Raw genomic sequence first — 19472 nt, 5'->3', positions numbered from 1 at the left:
ATGAGGGATCTATCGAATGTAGAAACTTCTAGTTTAGATCAAAAGTAATGCACACGGAGACACCGAGACACACTGTCGAAGCAAATCAATGGTTTAGGAGACACAGCGACACGATGCCAGTGGACACTAGCAATACTGGCAATACGGGCAACACTCCCCCCAATACAACAGCTGGCGCCCTGCGTCCCGTTCTCTTTGTGTTCTACACCCTGGAGAATGTGTTCAACATGCTCTGCATGGCCTATCACATCACCGGGTTCATGGCCGTCGATCTGGAGATGTTCGCGTGGGAGAAGCAGATGATGCAGTACTGCTACATGGTCTCCTTCTACGTCTTCATGGTTCTGACCCTCTTCCAGAGCATCAGCGTCTGCACGGGCCACACGCCCACCGTCTGCATGGAGATAATCAAGTCCTCGGCCGCGGCCAGCGCCTTCACCCTCATCTCCATCACCACCATGTGGGATGCCGAGCACGACTTCCATCTCATGTTCTCGGGCGAGGAGCCACCCCAGGGGGAGGGCGAGTACCAGGAGGACAAGCCCGTCCATCCCTTCTTCAGCTTCATGCGCAGCCAGGCGATTGCCTCGCTCAGCTGCGGCATCCTCTACATGCTGCATGCCACCTTGATGATCGACGTGAAGATCACCGCGTACTACAACGGCAAGAGCGACGAGGGCGAGTACATGCCCATCCCACTGTATGTCTTTGGTCGCTGGATCCACGGCATGCTGGAGAAGTACCAATGGTTCCTGGAGTTTTGCGACAACAAACAAATCGATATATAGACGAAACAAACATACATACTGCATACTCATATGTGTAAAATTAACGAATCAACTCTTTTGGGAATAAATCAATCAATGAAATTTCTCATCTCCACTTTTCGAACATAATTTTATTGTACTTATATAACATTTATTGATTTGTATAGAAATATTTACCTTTATAAGCTTTTTGTTTTATTTATTTTATTTTATTTTTTATATGCTATTTTAATGTTTTTTGTTTTTCTTTTGTTTTCTAGAATCTGTAAACTTTCTTGCTTTTAATGGTGAGTGAACATATTTTTTGGAGTATAATTTTTTATTTATGAATCATATTTTTTAATTTAATATTTTAATTAATTTTACTAAGTTCTGAAAAGTTTTTTGATTTTATTAAACTACAGCCTGAAACCTTGAAACAATTAAGATTTGGCGGATGTTGGATGTTGTACAATTTTCATACGTAGAATCAGAGAATCCAAAAAGGCTGTGGAAGTCGCAATATGAAAAGTAAAGATACAGATACAGCAGGATAGCCATTAACTAATAATGTTTGCCTTTTGCCGCCTATTCATTCCATATGAATACCCCTTTCACTCATTATCAAGTTGCTATAATTAATTTGGACTTATAAGAGAGCAAAACAATGGAAGAGGATATATGTTTGTATCTGATTAGTGAGTGTATCTTAGAGTGGGAACATATATAGACAAATCTACATATATTCATAGCTCGAGCATGTGGAAGAGAGCTTAACCAGTTAATGCTGGAAATGATTCCCCGAACAATTGCTGACCCAATCGTCGGGTTGGCTTGGTCACACAGCTCTCTCGCTCCCTCAGTCATTTTATCTGCTTTAACCATGAATGAATCCATTGAAAAGGGGGCTTCCATTTTTGTGGAAAACCTAAATACAATACCATTTTGTATGCTATGAACTGAACTGAACTGAACCGAACGGTGGTCCGTTCCACTTGTTGTGCGTGCGCCCCCAAAGGTACGAGTGCGAGTGGGAACAGTGGGAACGTATGACCGGAAAAAGGCTTTAAATTTTACACTTTTATGGAGGGACGCAGGCGGGGCGGGTCATGCGACGATATGTCCTGCCGTTGATATCGGCTTAACTTTGCCATAAAACTGTCAGCGTCATGCCTATGCGGGGTGCAAGGCAGGGATGGGATGGGGTTTGGGTTTGGGTTTGGACAAATGAAATAAATTTTACAGCCAAATGGACAGAGCAGAGCAGAGCAGCCAAACAAAAAGCCAAACCAAATGCAAAGCAATGGGCAGGGGAACGGTGACAGGGACAGGGGCCCAAAGATTTGTGTGGTGTGTGTGTGTGTGTGGGTGTGGGTTGGGCAGGGGACAGAATCTAATGCGGACAACAAAAGCACCTGTGACCTGGAAAGTGTCCAACAGGCAGGAGTCAGACCGTGTCTACGGTCTACGGGTGTGGCTCCTGGTCCTGCTGCTGTCAGCAGCTGGGACTAGAGAGTTTAAGCTTCTTTTTTTTTTGGACGATGGGCCACTTTAAGCCAGACATTAGCAAATATTTGCAGTGTGTGTGTCCTGGGGGTATGGGGATTGGATGGGATGGGATGTTCATCAATTAAGTGTCATCAATCATCGGCGAATGGATCAAAATCAGCGACAACATCGACGGGCGAACGGCAAACATGTCACGGTACAAAATATCGTTTAACCTAAACCAAAACTGCCAGCAGCACACAAAAACCTATTTACTTTCGTTGCAAGACACTCCCCATTCCCGCCACAAATTCAAGGGAATTCCCCTACCGCTTTGGCGAGAACATCCATCCCCCCAATGAACCATCTCCCGCTCTCTCCCGCTCTCGCTCTTTCTATGCCGCTTAATCTGTGGCGGGCAAATGTTGAACGAGGAGTGGAATGGAGTGGATTTGAGTACACCTAAACACACAGAACACACAGAATTATAGTGGGATGGGAAAGCTAATGCATTTGGCGGTGGGAGAGGCAGCGACAGAGACAGAGACAGAGGCACCTTCCGAGGGTAGGGGCAGGGCATATCGGTTTCAATTGGTGACCCACTGGAATTGCTCCACATAAAACTTAAAGCGCCAAACTTTTGGCCGCTGCTCCTTCGTCCACTTGGGAAAGTTTTCGAGCGGGAAGACAGAGAGAGAGATGCTTTATGGTGCGACCAAATCAAGTGGAAACTCAAGCGAGCAGTCAAATGGTGAAGCCGGAGACGCCTCCGAACGACTTGTGAAACAATGCTCCATTAATGGCGCCCGCCGCTCAAGATGGAGCAATGGGGGAATGGGGCAATGGAGACGGTGGCGTATCTGCTCGCCAATCTTTTCAAATTTGAAATCAATGTCGAGCGGTTGGCTGCAGTTATGATTATTGCAGTTGTCGAAAGTTTCTTTCGGGTCAGAACGGGGAATGATCAGAGTGGGAGTGGGGAGTGGAAGGAGCTGGAGCTGTAGCTGAAGCTGAAGCTCCTTTCCATCATAATGTTCTGGGCAAACAGCAGATTCGAAGCGCTGTTCGTTTCGGGAAAGGTTTATGCAAATGCCAAACGCTTTTATACGCTGGCAAACACTAGACATCGACAGGGACAGGGACAGGAACAGGGACAGGGACTGGGAGGAGGAGAAGGTCCACGGCGATGGCTCGCTAAAAAATGCTTATGACTTGTGTAAACAATTTCCCCCAGGACCAGCAAAGGCCAGAGCCACGATATCCTTTCCAGCTCCATTTACGTGTAGGTATGCCTCTGCCCAAGAACTCCTTTGCTCCTTTGCTCCTTCGAGTGTATCTCCTTCGGATCTCTGGTGTATAAAAAATATTTTATGGACTTTGCTTCGGGTTGAAGTTACTTTGTGGGCGAGTGAGGTCTGCTCTGCGTATGTGACTTCCGTTTGTCCTTGCATGTCCTTCCATCTTCGCACACGCACACACACACACATGTGTATATTTTTATATGCATTTTCTTAGCGGCCATTTTTATGCCCGCACACGTTTTCCATTAGACATCAACAGGACTGTCATTTGCCTATTTCCTGCTGCTGCGGCTGCTGCTGCTGCTCCTTGTTTGATTTCCGTTCAATATTCTGCTGCAGGATACGATACCCAATGTTCCACAACCTGTCAGCAAAAGAGTCCCGTTTTAATTGAAAACTGGGTCAATCTGGGCCATCGCCATTGCCAGCGCCGTGGAGCGAGCAGGAGAAGGAGCAGGAGCACATTAATCAACATCGAAAGGACGCGCGGCCTGACAGGTCGCCTCCCCACGGGTGCTGGGGCTGGGCAGTGGGCGGGGGTTTTCATTTTGCATTCGTCATTAAAGCAATTATCATGTTACGACAATTACTCTTTGTACCCGCCCCCATTTTCCATTTTCCATTTAGCGCCTCTGCGGAACTCCGCGGGTCGCCGTGCGATGGAATTGATTGAAAGATGGAAATGGATTGAAACTGAATGGAAAATGAAAACCTGCTTAGTGAAAACTGTGCCACAAGGTGGCATTAATCTTCATAAGCGACTGACAACTTCATTGGAGGAGTATCATCGTGGGCGGGGGAAACACGGCATGGAAGCCCCCGCACTTGGTGGTGCTACCCCTTGATGGGCTGCTAATTAAATATGTAACACGCATCTTAATCCGCTCTCGCCCCCCTCCCCTCTCCCAGTGTTTGTCGGCAATTTATCAAAAGGCTCGGCACATGGAAATAAAATATAAAAAAACAGGAAAGTAAGCGCTGGATGGGTAGAGTATTAGCCATGGCCATATCCTAAAAGGTGTATTTGTTAGCGATTTAAAAGGAATCATTTAAATGCCCCTACAGCTCTCAAATCTCTAATGAGTCACAAATAAATTGGATTTAACTTAAATAAAGAAAATAAAGAAACTAGAAACCTAGTTAAATATCTCTCCAGGGTATCGGTTGGTCCACAGACTCTATCTCACTCTGCCACACCCCCTCTTTCGCTCTTGGGGTTCGCATAATTCCGCGGATATAATTTTTTAGCGAGGCGCTGGAGCGCGCCGTGCCGCGTATAATGCGCATAATTTCTATGCCACGTTGGTCACCCGAAAAGTAAATGTAGACACTGGCGAAAGTCACAGACATTGGTGTGACGTGGTAGGGGCAGGGGCAGGGGACTCGACCTTTGTGCCAGCCATGCCAGCATCCCGGCAACAACTTTTTGGCAATGGTTTCTGCTGTATGGGATGGGGGGGGGAACAAAAGAGGTATGTACATGCGAAAAAATAAAACCTATTACCGGAATCATAATTATCTTTTATGGCCGCGTCTGTCATGACGACATTATGGCGGTGGTCTGCTCCTGTTCCTGTGTTACTTGCTACTGCCCCCACCCCCCTCTAGTGTGTATCCTTCTCTGTAGTCCCCTCCCCCCCTGCACGTAGCAATAAAAAACCGCGAAATGCGGCCAAGTAGCCAGCAATAGAGAAAAAGAGAGTAACATAAATTACAGACACAAACCCCAAAAAGGGGTGGGGCAAGGGGTGAGTGCCACAAATTATGTAGCACCGGAATAATTCTCGTAATATTTTCATTACAAAAACAGTTTCGATTCCCCTCACTCTGCCCCCTGCCCCAGCCCCAGCCACTGCAGAAGACATCTGTCGCCAGCGTTTCCAGCGTTGCCACCTCTCCCCTTGGCCAGAAACAGGTGTTTCCTAATTTATTGGCATGGCCTACAGGCCCCGTTCCCATTCCCTTGTCCCACCCTCTTGTGTAGCAATTCCTGCGTTGGTTCCTGCGAAGGATATTAACAGGAGTTTGGGGGCAGAGGCAGAGCCCCATTGTCTGCGGCTGGCAGACAAATCAAAGTGCGGGGAGACACACCACACTGCTCCCTGCACTGTTCCAGCACGGCTTGTCATGTGTTTTTTAATTTCTAATATTTCACGCGTCATCCCCCTCCCCCCAATCGTTGTCCAATGCTAATGCCTTGCTTGGCCGTGACAGGCGGACGACAGAGGGCGCTGCCATTGTTGTGCACTTTGCCGCAAATTATGCGAGACACGTCGTCCTCCCAGCGGCAGAGGCAGCGGCAGAAGAGTGGTGCGACTGGACGGCTGTCTGGAGGTGTGCCTGAGGTGCCTTGGAGCAAAGAGCAGGACTCGTGGCAAGACTCATCTGGCAGGAGTGCCACTACGTGTGATAATCCAAGGGCGGCAAAAACTTTTCTTAAACAAACCTCAAGGCATTCCCCCGCCACACCGCATTCGAACTGTGCGAATACCTCTTGGGGAACCCTTAAATAATCGTGCCACAGCAATCTGGGGCTACCCTCCTGCTACCCTGTATTACAGTTTAAGGTTGGCTGGGGTCCCATTTCGCCCAAGGCCAAGTGTGTGTGGCATTCCCCTTGTTAAAAAGCGCAAAATGCACGTGGCCACCCGCTCCCCACTCCCTCACCATCCTCACTTCTCCAATCCTCTTCTCCGTTCTGCTCTTCTGTTTGGTTGTTGTGCCAGTAATTGCTGTGCCGCCTGTTGACAGGATACTTCAACTATTGTTTGCCACAGAGCTATAGAGACTATAGAGAACACTGCTGGCCCCCCCCGCTCAGCCCACTTTTGCTCCCCCCCCTGCTTAATTCAGCATGAAATTGGTTTGTATTATTACAAACATTTTGCAGCGAGAGAGTCTGGCTGCTGCAGCCCTGAGGCGCCACGAGCCTCAACACCTCAGCAAAGTGTCGGTCTGTGCGCTGCCTTAAAGCTGCTCCGCTCTCCATTCCACAAGGTAGAGGAGGATCCCGTATGGGGTATGCTTACATGGTATAAATCCCTAGGAAAAGTTTGCTTTGCTTTGATGCTGCTGCTGCTGCGCTTTAATTAAAAAACTGTGCGCTTCGCGTAACTAGCACTTGATTAATTTTTGGTTGCACGCAAAAGTAGCGCGAAAAAAATGCAAAGCAAAACAGAGAGACGGAAGGGAACGGAACGGAATGGAACCACAAAGAGGGAAAGCAGCAGCAGGAGCAGGAGCAGCAGGAAAAAAAGGATTCAAATTAATTATGTCCATGCTGTGCCGGGGTCCTGGTCCTGGCCCTCTACTTTACGTTATCAGCGCGTGCTCTGCATACGTGCCAGCAGTGGCAGCAAAGGACCAGGATGCGCAGCCAGGACTCGCCAGTGCACGCTGTGCCCCTGGAGCTCTCTCTCTCTCTCTCGGCATTTTGGGTTGAACTTTGGAGCTTAGTGGGCGCTGCCCTCCGCTTTTGATATTGAATTCCCGCGAAATGAAATACGGCCACCCAGCGCACTGACCAGCGGCTATCCGGGGAACGGGCATGGGCATGGTCATGGGCGTGATCACCGTTTCAAAGTGATTTACAGTTGACAGAGATTCCGATTCCCTAATGAAATGGTTATGCTTTGGAGCAGGAGGAGGAGCTGCAGGATAGCCGCAATCCAATCTGATTGAGTGATCACTGAAACTGAAATTCAAATTGAAAATTGAATGCAAACCACAAAAGAGAAGCTGAAAAGGAAAAGAGAAATTGAAAAGATTCCTAAATATTGATTAAATTTTAAACAAATTCTCAAGTCACTCTTAGCTCCATCACTGAGTGAGCGCATTTGAAAATTCTTCCAAATTTTTTTGAACACAGCTTGAGGCTGGGGAAATTCACATTTAAAGATTCGCAGCTCGTAAAGTCGCGACATGAGGGAAAATCCTTTCAGAATTCTTTGCTCGCAGCTCAGAATGCGCCCACGTAGTCAGTAAACCTGAGCACACACACACAAAGATACACATATATATATTCCACCACAAATAAAGATACAAATAGACACAGACACATACGCACACACGCACACACGATTATGCTTTTGCTCTTCATTTGTCTTCGGAAAACAAAGGCTGAAATGTTGAAACAGTTCGCCCGCTCGCCTGCTCGCTTGCTGCTCAGATATTAAATACAATATTAATAATCTCACATGTGCGGGTTGTTCTTAAAGGGAGTGGGTGGGTGGATCCCGAGTGGGTGGTTGGGGTGTGTCGACAGCAGCAGCCGCCAAGAGTCATCAGTCATCCACTCATCCTCAGACGTAGCAGCAGCAGCAGCAGCAGAGCAGCCACACACACACACGCACGAGCTATGGATTTCTATGGATTTTTACCTACAAGTCAGTCGCTGACAGACCGCCGCAGACTGGCGCCAGTCGCAAGACAAAAGGGCCAGAGCACCGTATACCCTCTGCTCCCACACCCCTTGAGAGAGGGGGGAGAGAGAGAGGAAGAGTCAACGAACACAATCGCTAATGTAAATGTTTGTCTGCTATTTGAATTTTAATTACTTTTCGCCGCTTTTCGCTGTCGGCGGCGGCACAAACTATTCCGTTACCGATGCCACACCCCACCGAATCCCAGAGCTGGGAGCTCCAGCGCCAGACCTCACCTCAGCGCAAACTTTTTAATGGAATTCCTGGCCAGAAAACCAGAAAAACTTTCCCCCAAGCCGCTGTCCAATCATTGCCGTGTTCCCCGAAAGTCGAGCAAAGATCGTAATGCGCCTTAATTGAAATAAGTCCCCGACCAATTGCTGGCGGCCCAACAGCGGCAGTGTGGCAGCCACTTAAGCCCGTCCGTTCGCCCGTCCAGCCAAAGGTGGAGGTGGAAGGTGGAGTTGGAGTCCTTCTCCCAGTTGCACAATCAAGAGGCAAGTCCCCTGTCCCCTTCTTATGGGTGGCATAAATTTTGGAATTGTTAGCCGGGGCCACTTGAACGGAAACGACTAATTCCCGTTGCTGAGATTGAGATTCCCCCCCAACCACCACCACCATCTCCTTGGAGGCTGCGGCGTCTGGCATCTGTTCTACACAGAGCAGACAGGCAGGCAGGCTGGCAGGCTGGCAGGCAGGCAGGAGTCGCGCTTCCTTCCACAGGAATACACGAGTATTCGGCATTCAGTTGGAACTTTTGAAATGCTTTTTATCGGATTGAGACGTGCTGCTCCTGGCTGCTCCTGGCTGCTCCTTGCTGCTGCTGCTGCGGTGGCCAGAGGAAAGTTCTGAATGGAAAGAAATTCAATCAAAGGTACAAGTAAATCCCGCGTGAGTTCATAAAGTTCGGCAGTGGCAGGAGCCATAAGTTTTGGTTCAACTTTAAAGGAAAACTCGCGGCGGGAGAATGCTCCCAATTTGTGCGTTGAAAGCGGGAACTATTCGAAATGGCGGCACATAATGGAGTGGCATATTGAACTGATTTATAGAAAAGCACGCAGAGAGTGCTTTGCCTTAGCTTTTCTTTCTTCTTTCTCCTCGTATCCAAGAGAGAGTGAGAGAGAGAGATCTGTTTGAGCAGCAATGCAGCATAAATCACGCGCCTTTGAGTTGCGCCTTTTGAAGTTGCAGCCAAAAGCTGAAGCCAACGCCAACGCCAAAGAGGAATAATTGTGGCCTACAGACAAAAGAGTTGAAAGAGCGTGCTAGAGCTAGAGCTCTTCGACTGTGTGTCTGTCTTCAATTAGTGTTAAGAGCTTGTCAAACAAGCAGCGAGATTAAAGGCAAAAGTCGCTCCACACCACTCCATAACCCCCACACCCCACACCACACTTCTCCTTATTCCCATTGCTATCCTCTGCTGGTGGTAACATGCAACAAACCATGGCGAACACGTTTCGATTGTGGATTGTGGGCGTTGCCTCATCGAAGGATGGCAGCACTGAAATCGATTGGCAATAGCCGTGAGCTCATTTCACCTCCGAAAAGGCAACAATCCGCATCCGAACTGGAGGCAGGAAGCTGGAGGCAGGACTCTCTGCTGCGCAAACATCTAATTGCCTGGACAGAACAAATACGAGCAGAACACTGGGCCACTGGGGACTACTTATTGCAGGGCCAAGGACCCAGGGACTCAGGGCCCAGGGCCCAGGGACTCGGGGCTGATACGTCGATAAAGAGGTGAAGGATTAATAGCAAATAAATTGATGTTGAAAAGGCGATTACACCGACAAGGGATTTGGGCAATGAAGACCTCCTTAAAGAGTCTCTCTCTCTCTCTCTCTCGCTCTCTTAAACTTGGGCAAACATTTCATTTTGTGGCTCTGTGTGCTTGTGGCCCATAAATCACTCGGAAAATTTACCTATGAAAGGAAAATGTCAGGCTGGACAGAGAACAAAAAAAAAACATTCGAGTATACAAAACAAATTCTGTTTCACGCATTATCATATGAATCTTTTTTTTTGGCTCGAAAGGAAGTAACAAAAGCCAAATGTTGCATAAATTCAGCTGCCACTTTATGTGTGTATTACAACAAAAGGTGAGGCCACAGCAGCACAGGGATGATATGATGGAGATGTGGCATGTAGCAGGAGGCATGAGGACTGAGGCATGATGGTAGAGGAGGGTGACCAATGCCGGACAATGCAAATCTTGCGAAAGCGAATCGAAAGGCATTGCTTGAATAAATTTTCATAAATTTTGGTCTGTGATTTATTTCATATTTCGTTTATTTTTCCTCTCCTCTCTCTCTCTCTCTCTCTTTCTCTCTATCTGTCTATGGGGGAGGGAACCGCCCTGAAGGGTGAGCAGAGGCAACCGGTCATTGATCGTCTACGCTGCCTGAAGAACCTTTAATCAAGGTTCTGCCTGCCTGAGCAGGGGGAGAAACCAAACACTCAGACAAACTTTAGCTCACTTTTCACATTCATTTTCACTGAATTGAAAATCGTGAGGGAAAACTGCCGGAAGAAGACACGGGGAAGGAAAATTGTTTGCATGTCCAACAGAAACAATCAAATCGCAATTTGGTGGGGCTCATGGAAAACCGATTTATCGTTTGGTGGCGAGCAGTTGGGGGGAAGTTAGTCGGTTCGGTCATAAAACATCCATTAACTTCATGTCAATGTTGCATACGCAACCCACCCCCCCCAACATCCCTCTCCCATACATATTTACTCCTCTGCTGCTGCTGCTGCTGCTGCTCCTGGCCACTGGACAAACGTTCATTTGCGGTGTATTGGCAGTGGCAGTGGCAGAGACAGGGCAGCGGCAATGGGCTCCATGTGTTGTCTGTGGGCGTTGCATGCCCCCGCTCGGTGTTGTGTTCGGTGCAAATTGCTCGACTCCGGTCCCTGGGTCTGTGCAACATGTCAGCGTTTTGTTATAGGCACAAGTTCAAGGGGTATCAGAGGGGTATGACTGATGGGTCTGCAGGGAGGAATCTGTGAAGGGTTTAGAACATTTTCCAATATTAAAATAGAAATAAACGCAAAGATAGAAACGCATAAAAATCATAAATTAAATCGATATTAATTTTAAAATCAATTAGGAAGGTTTACATTATTATACCCATTCTAATCCCTTCAGCTCGTTGTTAGGGTACTTTGGAATTCGTTTCTCCTTTTCTACTCTCAGTTCCCGAACCCAATGACACGTGATAAGAAATGGCAGGCGGTTGTTCAGCCAAAAAAAAAAACTATCTCTCTCTCACTCTCACTCTCTCTCTCTGTCGTGGAAGGAAAAAAAAACAATTGCACAATTGCACACGTAGGCAAAAGGCAAAAGCAATTTTCCAATTGCCGCAAAGGAAATGTCGCTGAAATGTTTCTTGCACTTTTTTTGTTGTTGTTCCAAGTCCTGGCGTCCTAAGTGCCATATCCACCGCCTCGCACACACCCACACTTCCATTCCCCCTTTCCTCTGGCCACAGAGTTAATTGCTGGCTGAAGTCTGAAGTGAAATACTTCTCGCTGTCATTTCCATTCCCGAAATACCTCCATTTCCATTTCCAGAAAGTGGCATGGCGGAGGGAGAGTGGCACTTAATGTGAGCCGCCTTCGAGGAAACTTTTGAATTACCTCAGTTTCCCAGAGAGTTTTCCCCCACCCACCGTCAAAGAGAGATTGCTACGGTTACATTCGAGCCAAGCCGAGCCGAGCCTCAATGCCGCTTCTTCGCTCATTTATGCCGTTTCAAGTTGCTCAGCGAAGCATTCAAGTTTTCCCACAGGGAGAATGGTGGAAGGGGGCATGGATAGGGGTGGGGTGCTTCAATGTTTGTCTTTCATTTGGCTCATCCTTGGATCTGTGCTGCCTGGTTCCTGGGGGTTCGCTGGGGGTTCTTTTTGGGGGTTCGCTGGCTGGTGTCTGCTTAACAAATTCTCTACGATTATTACCTGCTGTTAAAACATTTCATAATCTCACAGATAATAATTTAATGCGTCGTTTTAGTGGCGAGCATTAAAAAGTTTGCCAAGAAATTCATTCCCCTCTCCCCGCTGCACACTCCTCTGGCAGATGGGGGAAAATTGAAAAGAAGGAACGAGTGAGCAGGGGGAAGCAGGGGAAGAGCCACTGTCTGGCATTTAATAATGTTGTAAGCAGGTAATTCTGTTGCCGTTTTGTGGTTTGCGATAAGCAGCAGATGGAGCATTGCTTTTGGCCCTGACTCTGGCCTGACTCCAATTCCGAGCGATGGAATAGGGGAATAGGGGAGTTATGGAATAACCCATAACCCAAGGCGAATTCTTCTTAACCTGCCTGCGAGGTCAACACTTGCTGGGACACTGGGATGCTCTTCTTGGCGGGAAGTACCCTTGCTAAGTTCTTCCTTTAGCTTCAAAAGAGTAACTAAATGTCGCTTTGCCCCTATACCCTATGCATCCTTCCTGCCAGTTGGTCTCCAATGTGCGAACATTAGCACTGCACATCGAAGTTTATCTATGACCAGAAGGTACTCTCCCTCTCCGTACCCTGTCCCTTTCTTCCCCACCATTTAGGTATGTCCTTGTCTCCTGTTCTGTTCTGCTCTGTCCTGTCCTGCCTGTCTGCCCAGCATGTGAACTTTCCAAAGTTATGCGCATTTCTGCTGACCATTGGCATTTTGCAGCTTTTGTTTTTGCCCACGGCCAGGAGTTCCAGGAGTACCACAGTACAGGAGCTCCAGCCATAGACGGTGGGTGTGCGTAGGGCAGTGGGTGGGGATGCAGCAGCCCAGTAGTCATCCCTGGACAAAGGTCGAGGGCGACAGCTGTTGCCCAATCGTTTTGTCTGCCTGCGCATCCTCGTACTCGGCTGGCAAACGTTTTTGGGATTAATACTTTGGTCTGTCCCCCTACCCCTACCCTGCCACCCGTTCCTCGATGGAGTTTATTGAAAAGGTGACGTTGACACTGCAGGCAGAGGGCAGAGGAGTGCAGCGTCCTGGCCAAAGTTTTTGGTAAAGTTTCGCTTCCGTTTTGCTCCGTTTTTTTTTTCTGGTTCCTGCCTGCCTGGCTGCCTGCCTGCCTGCCTGCCTGCCTGCTGCTGCTCCTGTCGATAATATCGATGCGGAACATATGTGAACATGTCGTTTGACACATTTGTCAGTTGGCTTAAAGTTTGGCTGTTTGCTGTGTGAAGGTGGATGTGCCATATGGAGTGTGGACTGTGGACTGTGGAGTGTGGATGGGGATGAGTCTCAATTGAGTTAAGCCTGCAATTGGCCAGGGGATATGGGAAAAGACTGCACGTAGACTATAGACATTGGAGTGGATAGCAAACAGGTATGGCTGTGTCTTTGGATTACTGCTGTAAGTGTCACATTATATCGAAACTTGTGTCAGAATCAGTTGAATCATAGTCACAGCTACGGACTTCCCACTATGCCCTTTCGATGCTAAATAAAATCTGTTTATATGTTCTATTCAATTATATTTCTTTCATATTTATTTAAGAATTATTTAATATTAATTTGAATAATTTAATTTAGTTTAAGAGAGGAAAACTTTACAGATTGTTCGGTTCGATATAAGTTTCAAGGTACATGATATTAAATATTAGGAGAAATACATCATTTTAAGAGACATTTCCAGGTAGCAAAAACGGTAGATACTCTTTGGTTGGCTTTAAATCTGTGTAGCTGCAGGGATTTTTCTAGAGTTAACTAGAGTTAATCCCAATTTATATGTAGGAGAACCATTGAATAAAGTACCAGCAGATCTCCATATGTATCAGAGAATACTAATTGTGCCACTAGCTTAAGGCTTATTTCCCCCCTCTCTTTCCCCTGCTAAAACTAAGCCTCAGGCGCTCAGTTAATTTCCCTTTAAACCCGCACAGACACACACACAATTACAATGCTGAATGCCGTGTGTCAAGGCCAAAATGTAAGCCACTTCACAGCCAATTAGGTGCTTTCAACAGCCTCACACATTCACACACACACACTAACTAACGAATAGAGTAGGTGGCTGGACACACACATAATGTGTGTCCACATCTGTTGACAAATGACTGGCAATGTTCAACGGTGTTTGGCAGCACTTGTGTGCGCCCCGTGCCTCATTATGTGGCATTTTGGGCTAACCGCTTTAATTAGCTTTTGCACACACACACACACACACACACAGCTGCAAAGTGCAGGCGGCCAGGCAGCACTGCACAGGCCTGCTGTTCAGGCCTGGTCCAGACTGGCTTCTGACCAACAAAGCCACTTGAGTGCCGAGTGCACTGACAGTGGCCAGAGTGCCAGAGTGCCGCCTGCTAATGCGCTATTTCCAGGCAGAGAGCCTCGTGCACCTCGCGTTGACTCTAATTGAGTCACAAATCAACCAAAATATATTATGCACCGCAAATTGTGCGGTAATTACACGCGCCCCATACAGAGCGGCAGAGTGTGAGAGAGAGAGAGAGAGTAAAAGAGAGGGATAGAGTGAGACAGCCAGTGTCTGCTGTCTCGCTAATTTATGGCCCAAAGTGTAGCATACTTTCCAGCACCTGCACAAGACATCGTCTCCAGGCGACAGGCGACAATGGCGGCGTTAATTTGCCTGCTAATGAGCCACAAAAACAAGCGCGGCTTCTACCCCAACAGTGGAGTGGGGCAGTGGTAGGTGGTGGCGGGAAGAGTATTTCCTGCTTAATTATGTTAATTTCACCCCACTCAAACCCCCACTCATGCTCCCCCTTCTGTAGACAACGAGGCGTATGCGTGATGCGTGTGGCTGCAATCAAGTTCTAGAGAGCTCTCTTTCGCGCTGTCTACATATATAAATATGTATGTGTACATATATATCGACTATTCCGAATCAAAAACTCAATCTTTGCACTGGCGCCACTCTGTCCATCCGTTCGTCCGTCCATCCGTCCGTTCTTCGAGTCGAAAGTTTACTTTAAAGAACGAACAAATTATTTTGCAACCGCATAAAAGAACAGCAGCTCCAGCAGTAGGGAAGGGTGAGTGGAGTGGTAGTGGCAGAGAGGGGGGGGAGCACCCAAAGTCAGTGTCAGTTTGTCGCTTCCTTTGCTTTCATATTTTGAATACAAATTGCTTTATTTGCGCTGCTGCGCCAATTTCAAATCGCATACCACCCTCCCTCTCACTCTATAAAGCCACCCCCTTAGCGCCATTCGCTCCCATCCCCCATTCCCGGACTTGTCAGATTTTTCTCCACTGAAGTTATAAACAAGTGGGTTTTGCTGCCATTTTCGTACCTTGCTCCACTCCACACTACTACTTGGAGTACTCTTCTTTTTTTTTTTTCATTGTTAAATACCCTGTAAAGGGAGTTGTACTGTAATTTGTAACACTGAGATCTGGCACTATTAAATATACATTTTTCTGCCTTCAATAATTTAATATTTTTTAATTAATTATAAACTTTTTCCTGTAAAATTTTTATTAAAATAAAAAATTATTTTATATATTTCACGTTCTTACACGTTGCAAAAATACAAATTTTGGGTGAGGTATGTATTGTTTCTGTACTTCTAACATCCGATTATTTTGTTTAATAAAAAATAAAACATTAAATAAAAAATTTAATTGTGAGGTTGACTTTATGTTTTAATATGAAAATCAAAACTAAACTGATCGCTAGAGGGATCCTTGGAATTATTACTGGAAATAATTATCATTTAATTAGGACCTATTTTTAAAGTATGTATATGTATCGGCCAAACGAAAAGGGTATCTATAACTTCGTCTTTCGACCTTATTTTTATTTGTGTTTATTTTTTTGTTGTCGTTTTGAATTTTATAACATGCCACACAGCGAGGGCGAGGGTTGCTCCAACAAGCAAAGCAGGAGGTGGGTGGCTAGCTGGCTCGATGGGTGGACAGGAGGATGGTGGTGCGGGTGCTGTGCTCTATATAGGTGATTTTTGAGTTCTGTTTTCCACAGCAGCAGCATCAGCAGTAGACAACAACAAATTGCTCCCCAATGAGCGTTTGTCCTCACGAAAGTTATTTGCATGGCATTGTCCTCTCCTCTCCCGCTGTTTGCTTTTTTACTGTTTTACTGTTTGTTGCCCCGCACAGTACATAATAATTGAATAATATTCCTATTTGATATTTGACAAATCATCTGATTCTAATTTGACATGGTCTCTGGCAGTTTCTGGCAGTCTCTGACAATATCTGACAAGCGAGTGAATCAAGGTAATGGGACGGACGGACGGCTCTACATTGTCGACAAATGAATCTCCGAGTGGCAGAGCAGCGGAGTTTTATGCGCGGATTAATGCCATCCGACTTTACGATTCGCAACTCTCTAGTCAGCCCCTTTCCCCTGGGCCGCCTCATGGGGCAACTTTGTTGTTCTGTTGCCATAAAAAGAAATGAAAATGGGGGAAACCGCAGCCAAATTAGCCCAAAAGCCGTGCAGTGCACGGCACCACCATTCCGGTTTACGAGTATGGCTATGGCTATGGCTCCATATGCAGATCGCATGCAGATCCGTTGCCGTGGAAGTTATGCCCATTGGAAATGCGCTTTTAATTAGCTGCTGACAACACAGGCTGCTGCCTCCTGCCTCCTTTCTCCTGCCTCCTGCATATGCCGCTGCAGAACTCGAATATGGGTTAGCCCCCAACTTTGTAGCGTCAAAACATCCGTTTGCATCTAAATTTAGCCATCAGGAACGTTGATGATGGGTCGCCCCTCGCACTCCCACAACATGCCATGAATGGGAAGGGGTCACAAGAGGGGGATGTACATTTATATACGACTAGAAGATACCTCTAGTTTTCCACATACTCCAAATGCTGCCACAATCTGAATGTTTCATATAATTTTCTACTTAAATCTTTGCCAATCTCAGATATTATCCCAAGCATAAATCCTCCATTCAAATACGAATATACCCAGCGCACACCCACTGGTGTGTAGTATTACACGGTATTTACATTGAAATTTGCAATTTGCAATTGTCGATGTCTTTCTCCGTCCGACAAAACTAAACAGAGAATCGCAGCCGCAGCAGAGGAGAACCTTTGGGGCACGCCCGTACGTGCTGCATTCTGTTTTGATTCGCTTGGCATCTTGTTTATGTGGGGAATATACACTCGAACACTCGTACACTCGCGTGTATTTGGATATCTGGAATATGTGGAACAGCAAAGCCATCAAGGCAGGTGGCAAGGCATCATCTTTTCCGACTTGGGAGCAGGCACAAGGGAACGAAGGAAGAATATTGATAAACACTTTTTATAATTTATATTGTACGAGTCGAAACGAAAACATTTTTATGGGCTCGCCATGAGGATGGGATTGTATAATTTTATGACAAATTAATACAATGGGGCCCCCGAAAGAACGTATGTCGAATGGGAGTAAGAAATGGATAGGATGGGATGGGATCTCAATTTATGCGGTTATTTATCATTTGTGGCTAATATCGAACGAAACATATTATTATTATTATTATTATATTTTGCACATTGCGCCTCGCCTCGCCTCGTACACTCGTAAATGTGTGGAAAATGTTTACGCCAAGCGAAAATGATTCATATTCTTGTGCAATTACCGAATGTTAATGTTAATGTGGATGTTTGTTGTTTCTCTGTTTCTATGGCATAAAAATCTAATATCTAATGGCGAATGAATGAAATGGAAAAAAAAAACTGAAACTGAAACCTAAACCGCTATCCAGTCAAAGGTTAACAGCATTAAATGGGCGCAGTCGTAAATAAATAAATGATTTAGTGTCCCCATAATTCATGGCCATCCATGACTCCCTGCACTATAAAAAGTGGAGCTTAAATATATTACACCAGCACTAGGAGCATATGTATTGAAATTATTAGAAATCTTCTCCAGAGGGTGGGCAGCTGGCTGCTCTTTGGGTAGTGAGAAGATGATTCAAGATTTCTGTTCCCATTTGGAATATCGTAAGGGGAAATGCTGTTGGCCTAGCCCCAAAAACAGAACTCTGTTAACTGTTAACACTCGCTGTTACACGCACTCTCTCACTCTTCCTCTCTCTCTCTGTCTCTCTGTCTCTGTTGGTGTGGCTGTAGCTCTTAGGGCCATGTATTTCTCAGGGCCTTCAGTCGACAGGCAGCCGTTGGGGCCGCAGCAACCACGGAGGAGGAACCAGAATGGATGCAAGTGCGTGATTTGATAGGTATAGATTTTGGTGTGGTGTGGTGTGGTGTCGAGTGGAATGGAGTGGGAATGGGGATTCGGATGCCCCCATCACACACAATGAGAGCCACTCATTTGTCGCTACATCTCCGAGTGTATGGATAAAGTTTTGGCTATTAAACTGCTGCCAATTGCCGTTGCCGTGGCCGTTGCCGTGATTCATATGCTGTCGGGAGGGAGCTGAGCAAAGCTGACAACTTTTTATGACAAACGGAAGACACTTGAGCCAAAGTTTTCCCTGTACTTTCGGAGCCATAAAACTGGAGGAGGACATGAACCTGTCCCTAGTAGCTGTCCCCCAGCTGTCCCGAGTGGCCCCGTTAATAGCCGAAGCCTTTGAACTATTGATGAGCCATTTGATACAATTAGCCTGAGATCTGTGTGTGTCTCTGTCTCTGTATTACCTCTGTCTATTCTCTACCCCTTCAAGTGCTGTCTCCACTGTGCTTGTGCTCTGCCGTTTTCCTGGTCATTATTTATGTTCATTTCATTTCGTAATACTTGAAAAATGCCCACATTTCGCGCACCTTTTCAGCTTCCGTTTTCAGTTGCCGTAATGAGTTTTGCTCCTTTTTTTCTGTTATTGGACGCTGCCCCATGCCACGGCGAGCACGTCGCGGGTTGAATGCGGCACGGTACTCTGGGGCAGCCATCGACTTGACAGCCAGCCGAATGATTGAACGCGTGTCCATCAAAAAGTGCGTCTAATTGCTTTTTCGCCCCAACTCCAACAGGCACAAAAAAAAAAAAACAACGCAAAAAATGGGGTAAAATTTCTAGGCAAAGGTAATTTTTTGTTGTCTGCCATTTGTAGTGAATTTTTGTACTTTTCAACGGGTTCGGTTCCTAATTTGATTTGCCATCTTTAAAGGGTTAAGGTGGTTGAAAAGGGTTAAAGTAAAGCACTTGGATTGGAGGGGGATCCATGAATTAGCAATAAGTCTGGAGATCTGTTTGTGTTTGAGCCTAAAAGTATGCTGGAATATTGGTTATACCTTCCAGAAAGGATGCAGGTGGACACTAAGTGAGGGATTTATGAGAAATGTGTTGAATATTTGTATGGGCTATAATATTTGTGGGCATGAAAAGTAAGAACAAGAAAAAATAAACACAAATAAAGAAAATAGAATTTTTGCATGATTTTATGGCAGCATTTTGAGTTTCCTTTAAAGCTCCTTTGGAGGTAAAGTTTATGTTATGTGTTGTTGGTAATAAAGCAGGGAGAATGGCCTCTGAGCCATCAACAGCTGCGATTCATAGGCTGGCTCCTGGTCCTGCTTCTGCTCCATTTCCCGCAGGTCCTTTAGCCTCTTGCCAATTGCCCCTGCCT

General features: G+C 46.3%; 1 protein-coding gene across 1 annotated transcript; it reads left to right on the top strand.

Annotated features, from left to right (window-relative positions):
* Positions 1–12: 12 nt before the first annotated feature.
* Positions 13–876, top strand: LOC111069632. Its single transcript, XM_022359777.2, has one exon. It carries the CDS (start codon positions 48–50, stop codon positions 786–788), a length of 741 nt encoding a protein of 246 aa, XP_022215469.2. The 5' UTR covers positions 13–47; the 3' UTR covers positions 789–876.
* The last annotated feature ends 18596 nt before the right edge of the window (positions 877–19472 follow it).

Source organism: Drosophila obscura, unplaced genomic scaffold, assembly GCF_018151105.1.
Source record: "Drosophila obscura isolate BZ-5 IFL unplaced genomic scaffold, ASM1815110v1 contig_150, whole genome shotgun sequence".
Lineage (NCBI taxonomy): Eukaryota > Metazoa > Arthropoda > Insecta > Diptera > Drosophilidae > Drosophila > Drosophila obscura.
This window is presented reverse-complemented; position numbering and strand designations above follow the sequence as displayed.